This window comes from Medicago truncatula, chromosome 3, assembly GCF_003473485.1.
Source record: "Medicago truncatula cultivar Jemalong A17 chromosome 3, MtrunA17r5.0-ANR, whole genome shotgun sequence".
Taxonomy (NCBI): domain Eukaryota; kingdom Viridiplantae; phylum Streptophyta; class Magnoliopsida; order Fabales; family Fabaceae; genus Medicago; species Medicago truncatula.
The window spans coordinates 27,474,389-27,489,584 of NC_053044.1; the positions used below are offsets into that span (position 1 = coordinate 27,474,389).

General features: G+C 31.3%; 1 protein-coding gene, 1 non-coding gene and 1 pseudogene across 2 annotated transcripts; 2 read left to right on the top strand and 1 right to left on the bottom strand.

Moving 5' to 3' along the window:
* Positions 1-1,281: 1,281 nt before the first annotated feature.
* Positions 1,282-2,463, bottom strand: LOC11438681 (putative ripening-related protein 1; annotated as a pseudogene).
* A 4,008-nt stretch (positions 2,464-6,471) lies between these two features.
* LOC11440146 (uncharacterized) lies at positions 6,472-9,436 on the top strand. Its single transcript, XM_003600382.3, has 3 exons — positions 6,472-6,753; positions 7,768-7,966; positions 8,262-9,436. Exons 1-3 carry the CDS (start codon positions 6,519-6,521, stop codon positions 9,229-9,231), a joined length of 1,404 nt encoding a protein of 467 aa, XP_003600430.1. The 5' UTR covers positions 6,472-6,518; the 3' UTR covers positions 9,232-9,436.
* Positions 9,437-11,188: 1,752 nt separating this feature from the next.
* TRNAL-CAA (transfer RNA leucine (anticodon CAA)) lies at positions 11,189-11,272 on the top strand. The gene has a single exon. It is a non-coding gene; the product is annotated as a tRNA-Leu (tRNA).
* The last annotated feature ends 3,924 nt before the right edge of the window (positions 11,273-15,196 follow it).

A 15,196-nucleotide genomic window follows, 5' to 3' on the forward strand; every position in this document is an offset into this window, starting at 1 on the left:
CACACATGAACAAATAATGCATGCCAAGATATGTATTATTTTAGGGCTGCATGTCAAGAGTTGTGAAGGCACCATGCCGTCGCTTTTTAACGGACTTAAATTTGTCACTGCTCTCAACAAATCAGAAGACGGTATTTTTTCAACAAGTCATGTCATCAAAGTCGATCATTTTATCTCTCCCATTAGTTGAATATATTTTTTTCTTTCTTGGTTATATATTCAATTATATTCCTATTTTTCTATTATGAAGGGAGATTCAAGTATATTCAATCAATGATATCTTCCCTATTCAAAAAGAAAAACACATTAACAACTAAACTCCTCAAATTCTTCCAAAATTTGGTTTTTGTTTACAGCGTGGGATTCACCATCGTCGACGTGAAGGAAGGTTATCATATATGAGTGATTGTCGTTGCACAGTTTGTGATCACATTTTTCGACACATCTTTTCATTTTCAGTGGATCGAGCAAGGTAATGGAACATATTATAAATCTTACAATGTTTCTTTCATTTGAATTCCTTTATTTTTGATGAAATAGTGTTGTCTAGAATTGCATGAAATAGTGGTGTCAATAGAAAATAATGTAATCATGAAACGATTTATTTATCTATATATACATGTGGTGCTTGTGTTCATAATCATAACCAAAGTTCTTCCTCCTCCCATAACAAAAGCTTCATTCCCTCACAACCCTTAATCTTTCTTCTGCCAAAACTTCTTAAACCTCACACAAACACAAAAACAAAAACAACACAGATGGATAGGAAAAGCGTTCTCTCACTTGCATTAATATGCATTGTCTTCGCCGCCGGTGTCCGAGGTCAGGCAGCTCCAACAACATCACCAGCTTCGATCAGGTAGAGGTTGAGAAAGCTAATACATGCGTTGTGGGGCGCCCAAATTTGTCATGTTGCTTTATGAATTGTACTCCACGCTGCATGGATGACTGCAAGCAAAAGGGCTTTCGTTTTGGCGGTTATTGCGAATTTGTAATTGATCAAAAATTATGTTGCTGCGTTACCAATTGAGTGAGTTCTAGTGTTTGTAGTATGAAAATAACATGCATGTAATGCTTCTAAAATAAAATAATGACCTACTTTTTAACTATCTATTTAGAACCTTCTGCAGGTAGATTACCTTGGTGAACATTTCAAAGAAATTTCATTTCTAGATTCCCTCTACAATGGAAAACGATGGTTAAACTAATTATGAGTTATATGATTGACTTGTTCTCTAATTTTCTTTATATCAGCACTTAGATTTTCAATCAATTGAGTTGCTATACCATTAGCCCCTCAGGCAACCCCTAAAGTAAATGCAATGTGTCAACCTAAACATGACCTAAGGCTTAACAAACTATATGACAAAATAATTGAACATGCTATCTATATATTATATGAGCAATGAAATCAAGTGAAAGAAATGAATTGTTAAGTCAACCATTTCATTCCATTTTATTTACTTTCCCTAAATATTTAAATTGTAGGAATGTTGTTTTTCTTGGTGCTTGAACAAATATTTAAATTCATTTATAAATTTTTAAGAGGTCATTATATTAAAATTCAGTTCGTGAGGATGAAATTACCTAGAGACATGGCATGTTTGAGTGAGAAATCAAGAACCTTAGATCTTTACGAGACAAACCACTACAATCTACCAATCAACTTCATTACTTTCTCCCAACTAACATTAACATACATTCCATTAGACTTGAGAGAGTGGCACACACATATTTGGAATATTAAATTCATATTTAATTTATGTTTGGTAAAAAAATTATAATTGTTTTAAAGAGAATCTTATAATATTCTAAACAATCATGTAAAAATTTATTAAAATTTTTAAAGAATATACATAATCGGATTTAAAAACAGGGATCCAAAGTGCGGACGCAAAACTTTTGGAGGACTAAAAGTCGAAGGAAAAATTTAGCGTGTTAAAACAAAAAAAAAAATTGTATTATTTATAAGTACCAAACACATATTTAACTTTGTGTATAATACAGGTTTGGTGAAAATAAAAAAGTTCACAACATAGAACAAGCATGAATCAACTTGTACACAATATAAAGCATTTGGTGACCATGTAATTTCAAGTTCACCCCATTTGTCATGAGGCACACCTAAGGCTTTCCATACAACCTTGGAAGCCTCAACAATGTTACAAGGAGGCTGGTAATCATGCTCTTCATCACATCCCATTGTGAAGTCACACTCATCAACAAACATGGCCACCACACTTCTACCATTGGCGCTGATGGTAATGGTTGAGGCCCCAACACCTCTTGTTTGAACCATCCTATGAAAAGTGCAACTATTAGAGTGTCGTCAGAATGATATTTGTCACATTTCGGAAGGCCACCTCCATCTCCGCGTTTTTGGAAAATGTTAAGAGTGTGATAAACTTTGGTGTGACTAGATATTGATAGAGAACATTCATAAGTTGTATACATTTTTCCATTTTTTTTCAATAATTAGAATCATTCTCTTGGTTGCATTACATTGTCATTGAGGAGATTTTTTTTCCTTTGATTCTACCACTTGCGCACACTTGTTTGTTTCATAACGCACACACTTGTTTTTTTTTTTTTTTTTTCCCTTTGATTCTATCCTTTTTTTTGGTAAATGAAGTTATCTCTATGCATAACCGCGGATAGAATAATGAGACTAAAAAAGTTTATGGGTAAGGTCGTGTGAGAAAATTCAAAAGGTTTGATCTTTTAGAATCATGAACCCCTAAACTTATGCAATAAAATTCAATATGAAAAACCTAAGAGTGTGTTTGGATGAGGTAATTGAGAAATTTTAAAGAATTTAGAATCCTAGACAATTTAAATGATTCAATTAAATTACTTTCATTTCTCAATATTTTTGTTTGGATGGAGAAATAAAAAATTTCATTGGCATCATTTTTGAGCAACTTTTATAAATTTTAATTTTTTTGGGCCAAATTTGAAAATTGAAATTAGGGGTCAATTTTTAAATTTCAAAAATTTTGAGGGGCCAAGTTATAATTTTTTAAAAATTTGAGGGGTCTATTTGCAATTTTAAAAATTTATTGGGGTCAAATTGAAAATTTTGGAAAATTTGAGGACCAAAATACAAAATTTGAAAAAATATAACAATGAAATATTATAACAACATAGATTGAATATGAAAAATTCATATAAACCCTCCATAACCCACCAAAACCCTCCCCCAATACAATTTTTGAGTTCCCCCAAATGAGGGGGATTTTTTATTATGAGTAAAAAATTAACCTCCAAAGTCCTCTCCTCCCAATATCTTCTATTTCTTCCACTTGCTCCTTCCTTTTTTCTAAAATCCTCCCCTCCAAACTCCCAAACAAATGAATTTATTTTCCTACCCCCACGCTGGACTTTTAGAATTTAGACATGTAAAAAATGTTCACCCCCAACCCTTTGTTTTACATGTCTGGATTCTATAATTTGGACAAATTAAGGGTCTCTAAGAAGTTTGAAGGGTGGGAACTGAAATTCATAAAATTTAGGCTTAAATGCTCTTTTGGTCCCTTAATTATTTAATTGGTATCGTTTTGGTCCCTTAACTAAAAAAAAGATTGTTTGAGGATTTTAAGTTTATTTTTAGTCTTGTTTTGGTCCCTTCTGTTAGGTTTCCGTTAGGGTTTTAAAAAAAAGTTAACTCCTGGACACGTGTCACCTTGTCATTGGCTCTGAGTTTTTTTTTTTTTTTTTTTACAAAAAAAATGATTATTTTTTTAAAAATATATATATATTTTTAAAAAAAAAAATCCCAAAGCCAATGACAAAGTGACACGTATCCCAGAGTTAACACGTGTCACCTTGTCATTGGTTCTGGGAATTTTTTACAAAAAAATAAAATATATATATTTAATTTTTTTTTTATAAAAAAAATATATTTGTTTTTGTAAAAAAAACAAAAAAATCTCAGAGCAATGACAAGGTGACACGTGTCCACACTTAACGTTTTTTTATTAAAACTAACGGAAACCTAACAGAAGGGACCAAAACGAGACTAAAAAAAAACTTAAAATCCTCAAACAATCTTTTTTTTAGTTAAGGGACCAAAGCGATACCAATTAAATAGTTAAGGGACCAAAAGAGCATTTAAGCCTAAAATTTAACATTGTGTATCAGAGCCCGTATGGTCTAGCTAAAAACTTGCACCTATCAAATTATGTTATCATCATTGGAAGGGATGAAATTTTTTGTCATTTCCTCTTTCTTAAGCTCTAGTTTCCCTATCTAAATTTTGAATTGTGACCCTTCATATTGATTGAAACAGTTTGCATATTAAAAACGTTTCACTTATTTGTTTATCAACTATCATAGTTAAGGTTTTTAGAATGGAAGTATCATCAACAATACATATATGTTGTAGTGACTTGTGCTGTGTGTTTTGTTTTTCTGAATTTGTAGGATGTATAAAGACCTTGTCTATGGTTTCTTCAAGAATGCAAGTCACATGCTAATGACCAATGATGAGATTCATGTGAATCACAAAACAAAACCTCCTTTTACTAGCTAATCTTGATTGAGTGTGCTGAATTTAAGAAAGAAGGTTATCCAGATTATAACCACAAGCAAGGAGATGGTAATAGATGTAATAAACCCTTTTATCTTGGTAAGTGCAGCACCTTTAAATTTATACGTAATATCTAGAAGAACAATGGATATTGCTCCTTTTATATCACCTGGTTCTAGAATTGAAGAGTACCAATAGCTAGAAGTGTTTGGAGCAATGCTCAAGTAGTGCCTTGGAGGAGAAGTTTGAGTAATGAAATATATAATGTGTGCAATGCTGAACTAGCAGTGCCTCGAAGAAATAAAACAAAAATAAAAAAATCTATTTTTCCAATATGTTTCCACTACGATAATGATAGCATCACACTTTTTAATACACAATTTTTAAAGATAAAAACTTATATTGTTCCTACCAAACTTATATTGTTCCTACCAAACTTATATGCAACGATTACATGATTTATTAATTAATATTCATCATGTGAATTTTAACCGATAAAAATAGTGTAGAATAATATTAGCATCACAATATTTAACACACACTTTTAAATTCACTCACTTTTACTCCTTATGCATTTTTTATTATAAAATTAAAGAACTAAGAGAGTAGAGTGTGTTGTAGAACGTGTTACAATGCGCTTGTTAACACTTCTATTCAGTGTATTGAAAAATATTGACTTTCACTTGGATGTCATTGATTTGAGTGGATGTCATTCTTTTTATTTTCCTCTTAACCATTAATTCTCTTTTTTATCTAATTAATTTATTTTAAGCATTCATTCCTCATTTTCTTTTCTCTAAAATGCATTAAAGGTATCAATGATATAAAAGTATTTTAAAATGTATTTTAAAAAGTATGTTATCATACTTTTTCTTTCCTATCACATGGATCAATTGTCTAAGTACTTTATTTTTGTTGATAAGAATTCATTCTTAATTTGAGTGCATGTAAACGTAAAAAATAAAAAAATAAAAATTGAGGTATTATAATTTTATTTAGGTTTAAATGTTCTTTTGGTCCCTTAAGTATTTATTTAGTATCGTTTTGATCCCATAAGTAATAAAAGATCTGTTTTGGTCCCTTAACTTTATTGAAAGTATCGGTTTGGTCCTTTATATTAATTTAATTCAAAAAAACGTTAAATTTTGGTCTCTTATCTTATTTAATTAGTATTAGTTTGGTGCCTTAACTTATTTAATTAGTATTAATTTGGTCCCTAAACTTAATGTTTTTTAAATTAAATTAACAGAAATGATCAAACCGATACTTTAAATAAAGTTAAGGGATCTAAACGGACCTTTTATTACTTATGGTATCAAAGCGATACCAAATAAATACTTAAGGGACCAAAATAGCATTTAAGCCTTTTATTTAGATATGGAAACAGGATCCATACATACATAGATGTTTCATGAATACTCGTACACATTGAGTTGAAGAAGGCAAAAATCGTCCCCTCCTTTGCCTCCTTGACATGTCAACTTCTATTTCATTTATTTATAAATCAAATCAAATCATAAAATGTCTTACTAGCAAAAAAATATCATAAAATTTCATTAGTAAAAAAATCATCAATTGTCTAATGCTTCATCCGTCTTATTTTAACGATTGTTCAAGAATTGTGCACGGTTTAAAAAAAATATAATTATGTTGATTTCAATAATAAAATTAGTATTATTTACTAAAACATATTATTAATTGTACTTAGTAAAGTAGTTAAATCGGATGCAATTCAATAAATAATAATATAATAGTTGAAAAAATAATAAATAATATATTGATATTTTAAAGTGATAATTATTTAGAACAAGAAAAAATTAATTAATGCATATTAAAACGAAATTTGAAAAAGATTATCGATAATAAAGTAACAACGGTAAAATGATGAAATGTTGCTTGCTATATAAAGTAGCATCAGAAAAAATAGTGCGTTGCGTTGAAGACTCTTACACTTCCATTTCCATTTCCATTTCCATTTCATCTTCCAAAAATGCCACGAAAATCAAAGAAGAAAAGGGTCTGTAAGAAGAAACTAGGGTTTATTCAGCAACAACAACAACAAGAATGGTGGAAGAAAGAAGAAGATGAACCAAAATGGGTCACACATTATTGCAGTGATCATCAAATACTGTTAGTGGGTGATGGCGATTTCTCATTCTCACTCTCTCTTGCAAAAGCTTTTGGTTCTGCTTCAAATATCGTTGCTTCTTCACTTGACACCTATGGTTTTTCTCTGAACCCTATTTAATTTATAATGCTTAAATAGTATGTTTGTGTTTGTGCTTTGAACCCTTTTTTGGTTAGTGTTAAAGTTTTGATCTTTGAATTGAATGCATGTTTTTTTAGTTGGGAAATAATGTTATAGTATAATGGGTTTGATTTTTTGATATTGTGATGGTGTTATTTCATTGTGGTATTTTTTGTTTATTCATAAAGGAATCATTTTTCTGCTTTCATTGTTTCTTTGAAATGAAGATGCATGGATATACCAGCTATAAAAATGATAGTCATGTAGATACCATAAACAATTTAAGAAATTTGAACTAATTGAATGTGATGTAAATGTCGTATTAGCGTTGGTTTAGGGTTTAAAGTTTACCGTTAAAGGCATGTCACTGAATTTGTGTTCAATCTGAAGTGTCGGTGCTACATAGTTATTTTTTAATCGGTTGTTTTCAATCAATCGTTCCAATCAAAGAAAGTTGCTGCCACCATGGTTAACCTCTACATTGTAATTTGTGGTTGTTTCATTTTGTTTGTGTTAGCCATTTATGACTTACGAGTCTAGTTTGTTTGAGATTAGTCAATGTGACTTTTCTTTAGTATTTTATATTGTTTCAAAACCATTAGGAATGAACTCCTCAAATTTGTCTTTTTCCTTTTTATTTTAAGCTTTTGATCATTTTCCTATTTCACAATTTTTGGGGGTGCTTGTGATGCATGGTGATGTATTTTGATTGGTTTAAGAAGTAGTGTGTCTCAATGAACTTGGATTGCTTTTTCTTCTTTATTTCTTTGATTCATAGTTTTTTTTTCTTATCTAATGTGGTATAGTTTTAAAGGTGCTTGGTTGCTTTGAATGAAAATAGGACAGTCAAATTGATACTTTCATTGACTTATTTGTGTTCAAAACTTAAAATGTTTTGTCAGTTTTTATCCGTCAAATTTTGCCACATTACTCTGCAAATTCAAAATGCTCTGGTCTTGCTTTTGTCATCGATGCCCTCCTGTTCATGTAGATGAGGTGATCAAGAAGTACAAGAATGCCAAATCAAATGTAGAAGAATTGCAGAAGCTGGGAGCATACGTGTTACATGGAGTGGATGCAACAGCAATGAAGTTTCATCCGGATTTAAAAATGCGGAGGTTTGATCGCGTTATATTCAACTTTCCTCATGCAGGTTTCCATAGGAAGGAAGACAACTTGATGATGATCAAGTGAGTTTTCTAGTACTAGATTTCAGTTTAATGACTAATTAATGTCTTGAGTACTTTTAAACACTTCGGAGTGGATTCTGTCTCTCTGAAACTGAGAACTTCTGTAATCTAATGAATCTGTTTTTAAATGATAACATAAATTTCTCCTTTTATTATTATGCACAAGTTTGTCCAGAATTGTTAGTTTGCCTATTTAGAAAAATGTTAATTATCTTTGGTTATCATAGTTAAGGCTTTTAGAGTGAAATTATTATTAACAATACTATGCGATTTGTGTTTCCTTGTGAATTTAAAGGATGCATATGGATCTCGTGTTTGGTTTCTTCAAGAATGCATGTCACATGCTTAGGGCCAACGGTGAGATTCATGTCAATCACAAAACTACACCTCCTTTCATTGACTGGAACATTGAGAAGCTCGCCAAGCAATGCTTTCTGACAATGATTGACTGCATTGATTTCAACAAGGAAGATTATCCAGGTTATAACAACAAACGAGGAGATAGCTATCGATGTGATGACCCTTTTCCTCTCGGTAAGTGCAGCACTTTCAAGTTCATATGCAATCCTAGAAGTATGAAAAACCATTTGAGGGGAAATCATATCGAGATTTCTAGACAACAGACAATTCTTCCATTTCATGAAGAAATTCAGAGCATTGCGCAATTTCCACCTCCAGTTGATCTCAACTATCTTCCTCGAACAAGTTTATTTCCAAAAATGAATCAATTCAATTGTTATCCTCAGACAAATCACTTTCCAAAGTTGAATGAACCAATTAGATCAGAATTTGACTTGAGAAATGGATACAATACGATTTCAAGGGAGATCAACAATGTGACAGAAATACACGGAAGTGTTGCTTGTTCTGCTGACGGTTACCGCTATGCTCGTGATATGACACAAGACACTCGAAGATTGGTACCACCAATGGAGTCATTGCAATCTCTGCAACCTTGGCCAACACCAACTAATTGCCGATATTCTCTAACAGAGCCTCTTAGGAGAACAATGGATATGGCTCCCCCTTTGTCCCTTGGTGCTAGGAATGGAGACTACCAATACAAAGCCTTTGAAGGAAGCTCAAGTTATATGCAAGAAGAACTTTACAGAAATGCCCAGAGGCCAAGCTATTTCCAAGAAGAACCTTACAGAAATGCTCCGTTGCCAAGTCGCTCTTTTGATATAGCTAGGTATGACTTAGAGAGGTACAATGCTGAAGTGCCTAGGAGAGTTTTCAATAGAGAAATTTATGCTATGCAGTGAATATGTTGATGCAATATAGAGGGATGATTGCACTGTCTGAATGGAATACCAGCTAATACTTTTTTCTTGAAGGTAGTTTGTTACATACTGTATAGCTAGCTTGAGTTGTGAAGCTGGTGATTTTGTTTTCAACATTCAGCATATGTTGACCTTTTGCAGCATGCTAGTATGCTTATGCTATAAGAAAGTATGTTTTTTTGTTATATACTTATATGGTCTTTGAAAGTGTCGAAATCTAGACGAAATAATTGATCAAGTACTTATATAAGTCGTTCTCTATTTTATGGTTCTAATCTCAATAGTCTTTTTTTTCCCGTTTGAAAAGCAATATTACTCCGTTCGTCTCATATTATTTGTCGAATATACACGTTTCAAATAGAGTAGCACCTCACCTTTTATCTAGAATGTCAAGATTTAAATTTTAGTCTCAGCCAAGAGAAGACTTGCATGTCTGCATATAACATTTTCTGTAAAAAAAACACATGATACTTATACTCTTTAGTTACAATGGTTTCATTGATGGATTCACTAATCAACAATTTATAGATTAAAAATAATAATTAAACGAGATTCTTTCAATAATTTGAAACCATTTGATTGTGTTATTGATAAATGAATTTTATTTTCTTATTTTTGTGTGTTTATGAAAGTCATGTCATATTTTGAATTGAATTGAATTGAGGTCACATCTAGGATAGAGAAATGACTCATATGGTGTACTGGTGTACCAATATCTAAATATAGTTTGAAACTCTAACAACTAAAGATACTTCTCATAAGTGGAAACTTATATTCACGACTCAGAATTGCATAATAGATGTTCGATTTCTCAAAAAACTAGAAAATCACTATTATTTTTTAGAAACTAGAAAAACAGATATTAGTGTCTTAGAGCTCAACTTATGCTCCAGAGCATATTTAGAAGACCTTAAACTTCCGACGTCTATCAAGTCACGGGCAATCAGCAACATTGTAGAAGATCTTAAACTTCTACTTAAAGTTGATGACATCAGTCATTGTCGGCGACGTCAATCAAGTCACGGACAATCGGCAACATTGTAGAAGACCTTAAACTTCTACTCAAAGTTGACAATATCATTGTCGCAGTTTTGAACGATTTTAAAACATTGGTACATCTTAGAACACATGTAACACTTTTTCATAATTTGAGTTGAATTGAGGTCACATTTAGGATAGAGAAATGACTCATATGGTGTACCAATATCTAAAAATGGTTTGAAACTCTTAGCAATAAAATTATTTTTCATAAGTGGAAGCTCAAAGTATTACTCAATTGTTTTTCATAAGTGGAAGCTCAAAGTATTACTCAACAGTTGCATAATGGATGTCGATTCCTCAAAAACTAGATAAGAAAAAAAAAAATTAAGAAACTAGAAAAAGATAAATATTAGTGTCTTATAGCTCAACCTATGCACGTCTTTTTTATTTTTGTCGAATTCGCATCAATCAAGTCATTAAGAATCGGCAACATATGTAGAAAACCTTAAACTTCTACTTAAAGTTGACGACATTAGTCATTGTCAATGTTTTAAACGATTTTAAAATATCGGTACATCTTAGAACACATGTAAAACTTCTTCAATCTGTCAAACGCTATTCAATTGAATCAATTGGGCACATTGAATAGAACAACAACTTTTTTATTTGTAGAGAGCACAAGTAACTCTAAATGACACCATTTTAATTTAATTGAGTGAACTCTTTAAAAAATTAAACTCTTGAAGAGACATAGCTTAACTAAATATGATTTCTGGAAATAATGAACTTTTTGGACAAGTAAAATCTAAATTACTTTCATTAATTTACACACGCATGAGAATGAAGTTCATTGTGCTTAGAAGAGTTGTTCAAGTAATTATACTCAACAAATAACGATGGGATTTAATTTTTATTAATACGTTGTTATATGTTTATATCATAAATTCAACATCAAATAGTCAGGATGGCCGAGTGGTCTAAGGCGCCAGACTCAAGTTCTGGTTCTCGTGAGAGAGCGTGGGTTCAAATCCCACTTCTGACATTTTTTTATTTTTCATAAATTTATTTTCAAAATATGCTTTTTGTACACTTCGGTTATTTATAATGTAATTTGTCACTTCTTATTAGATTTTATCTAACTCAAAAGTTAGTAAAAGGAGTATAGTTACGACAATTCTAAATCAAACCAATAAAAACTTAAAGTATTGAACCTTTACAATTGACGTGTACGTCACGGCAATTGATATTATTTCTAATGTTCCAACCTCCAATTTTAAGCTAGTGAGGTTGATAAGCTACTTCTTGACAATCTACTCAGGTGGATTGCATGATTTCCTATGGAAGGGTCGTTTTCAAATGCTAACCGTATTAAGTTGATTTGAGTTGTATACTTATTTTTGGGATTCATCTGTAGAAATTTGATTGAGGTATTTATGTTAAGCGTGTTAAGTTGTTTTGAGTATCATATTACTTCAATTTTTGTAATGTTAGCTTTATATATGAGTTTGTCGAATATGTACAATATTATACATCTTTATTAAAGAATTATAGATGTATCCAGAAGTCCTAGCTCAATTGGCAAAATGCCGAAATTGTTAGGCCGGATGCTATGACCGGGGTTCGAACCCCGGTGCCTTCATTTGTGTGTGTGAGTTTTATAATGGCTTTGTCATTTCGTCTATCTACCAAAAAAAAAAAAAAGAATTATAGATGTAAAATAAAATGCACAAATTCATTTAAATTGATATTTCATGATAGAAAAATCCTTCATGCATATATAGATATTTCATGTGCTAATTTTTCACATTGAGATAGAAACGGTATTCATTTTGTTTACGGAATGATAGTTACCACAAATTTAATATCATTAGAAACGGAAAAAATGAATATATACGAATAAACTAAGAACATTCATATTAATAATAATATATAACGGTAAAATATCTAAAAATAATATGATAAAATCCAAGTATTTTTTAGGTAAACGACAAAATCACAGGTAAAACGCCTACAAACTCATTTTTATAGTTATTAGTATTTTTTTTACAAGACTTAGATATTTTGTTGTTTTTCATTCAAATGTTATTTTTATAACTTTTGGTTGTCCAGCACCATGTATCTATACAATACATATACCATTTGATTTTTTTTTAATTACCTTTTTTTCATTCTCCAAGTAACATTAACGGTTATAAGTGATGTATTTCTTATACGGTATTGAATATGGTTGTCAGTTTTTAGCTGTTCAAATAACATCATTCTTCTTTTTCAATCAATTATGGACCCAAATTGAGATATTGTCACTCGCCCCAATACTCCACTTGGAACCTCCCTGAACAACAAACTTTGCACTATATATGCTCCGACAAACATAGGTTGGGTTGTGTCTAATGCTTGAATGAAAATAACCACATTTGAAAAGAAAATAAAATCTAACTTTGAGTAACCTAGTGATTGAGGAACCTGGATTTGTGAAGAGTTTCAAGACTTGTTTGTCAAGCATTGCCATGTTAAAAGTTTAAAGACTTTTAAAACCCATGTCACCAAAATCTTGATTAAATCATTAATCACAAACAAACAAAAAAATACATACTTAAACACCTTTAAGGATTTATTGTGTTTACCTCTTGAAGTGTAGTATCGTTGATAGTCGTAGGGGTGGCCCTGAGCATGGGCGAGAAGGGCGGCCGCCAAAGGCATCAATTTTTTAGGGCACCAAAATTATTATTTTTACTTCGTAATATATATATATATATATATATATATATATATATATATATATATATATATATATCTTTTTAACCCACATTGATTATTAATATTATTGATTTCTTTTAGAGAACCTTATTTATGAATGACATTTGAATAATTAAAAGGCACAATTTTATTGATTCGTCCAGGACACCAATAGTCTTAGGATCGGCCCTGGATAGTCGAAACCAAGGGGGTTGTTCACAAGCATCACTCGAACGACAACACCTCTACTTAGTCCACACATATAGAGTTTCTTCAACCACATGCTAGCTGCTACGAATGAAGGCTTAGAGAAATAGGTTGTGGTTTAGGTTTAAGATAACTATGTTTTTTGAAAGAATGAATTAGGTTAAGTCTGTAAAATGCTTCAACACAAGGGTCACTTATGCAATCACTTGTATGGTGAACAAACTAATCAGTAATCGGTGAGTAGTATCTAACAACACATTACTCATATCCAAGTGAAGAGAATGTCATGTGATATCAGACCCGACCTTGAGGGTGTGTAAGGTGCTCAACCAGACCGGGCCTCCAAATGTTACGGGCCTCTAACTAAAAATTAGATCTAATACCCACCCCCGACTTAAGTAAAAAATATATATGTTATATCTTTTTCTTTCTTTAGTACACGTTTGAGTTTTTTTTTCTAGACTCTAGTTCTTCTTTTTGTACATAATCAGATCCTATCAAACCACCCTTAATTTGTATAATCACTTAATCAGTCAATTTGGAAAGTTATTTCAGTGCAAGAATCACAACAATCATTTTTTTCTTCGCATAAACCATTCGTTTTACCCTTTTCCACAACAGATGAGTGACAAATCCAAACGACCCCGTTAGATAAATTTCACCTCTTTCACTTAATTTTTTTTTAATTCCTTTCATGTTTAGAACTTCTTCTGATTCTAATTTTTTTTAATGAAATTTAGCTACACAAAAAAATTATGTTTTATTATACAATGGGCCTATTTTAAAAAGAGAGACGAACCTCCTATTTCACGGGACGGCCCTGTGTGATATGACAACCTTTTTGTGAGTATGATTATGTGTATAATTTTTCTTTTGCCCTCATGTCTATATTGAATACAATGGATAATGTTTCACCTTTGTCCACTTCAATATTGGATCCTTAGAAATTTCTCTTGTTATGTTGGGGGTAAGCTTTATCTAGGTCACTCATGTCCCTTAGCATGACTTGTGGAATATTCATCAACTAACTTTATGGTCACTCTGTAATTGACAATGTTTGAACGACAACAAAGTACTCGAGTCATACATCTAAGGTACATAGTGGTTTTAGGTCGAATGTGGAATACACCGTTATCACTATGAGAATAACTTATGATCCTTAAATAACATTCTATGCATTATTCTCATGGAGGGTCAAACCAATATAAATATAACTCTTAATGTTTATAAGTATGTGAAAACTTGATAACTCTTTATCCATAATTCGTGAGATATGATCATTAGTCTACCGACATAATAGTCTCTATGCTTTAATGTTACCTCACTTTACAATAAATTTTGACCACATATACTTTAAGAATAGTGTCCTTATGTTTGATGGGGATCTCACGATTAAGTCATACTTAATGTTCCATCAAACGAACGAGCTATTCTAAGGACTTTATTATTTTGAAGTAAAACAAAATCAATAAAGAAATATGTGTGTGTGTGTGTTTATCAAGATCATCATATAAAGTCAAATTTAATCAATATATAGATTGGTTTTTAGTGCTTACTCCAACAATAGTGTGCTGCTCCGAATAGTTCAAATTTAAATTAAAAAATTCTAAGGGTGTGTTTGGATTGAGGGTTTAGGAGGGAAAGGGAGGGGAGTGTTCACTTTTAATTTTTAAATTATGAGCAATGTAAAATAATTTTTTAAAATAAATTAAGTGTTTTTGAAGTGTTATATAATCATTTATCATGTTGTTAATTCAACTTTCTAAAACTCATTTTATAATGTCCGTAATTTAAAAAAGAAAAGTAAATCCTTCCCTCCCTTCCCCTTCTAAACCCTCCATCCAAACACACCCTAAAATTTAGATTAAAAACTACAATATTATATGATATCGATAACAATTGTTAGTAATAATCATAATTCATTTGAATTCATATAACAAAAATGTAGTAAACTAGATCGAAAATACTGATCCATGTAATGATGCAAAAGAAGTCGAAAATACTGATCGATGTAATGATGCCA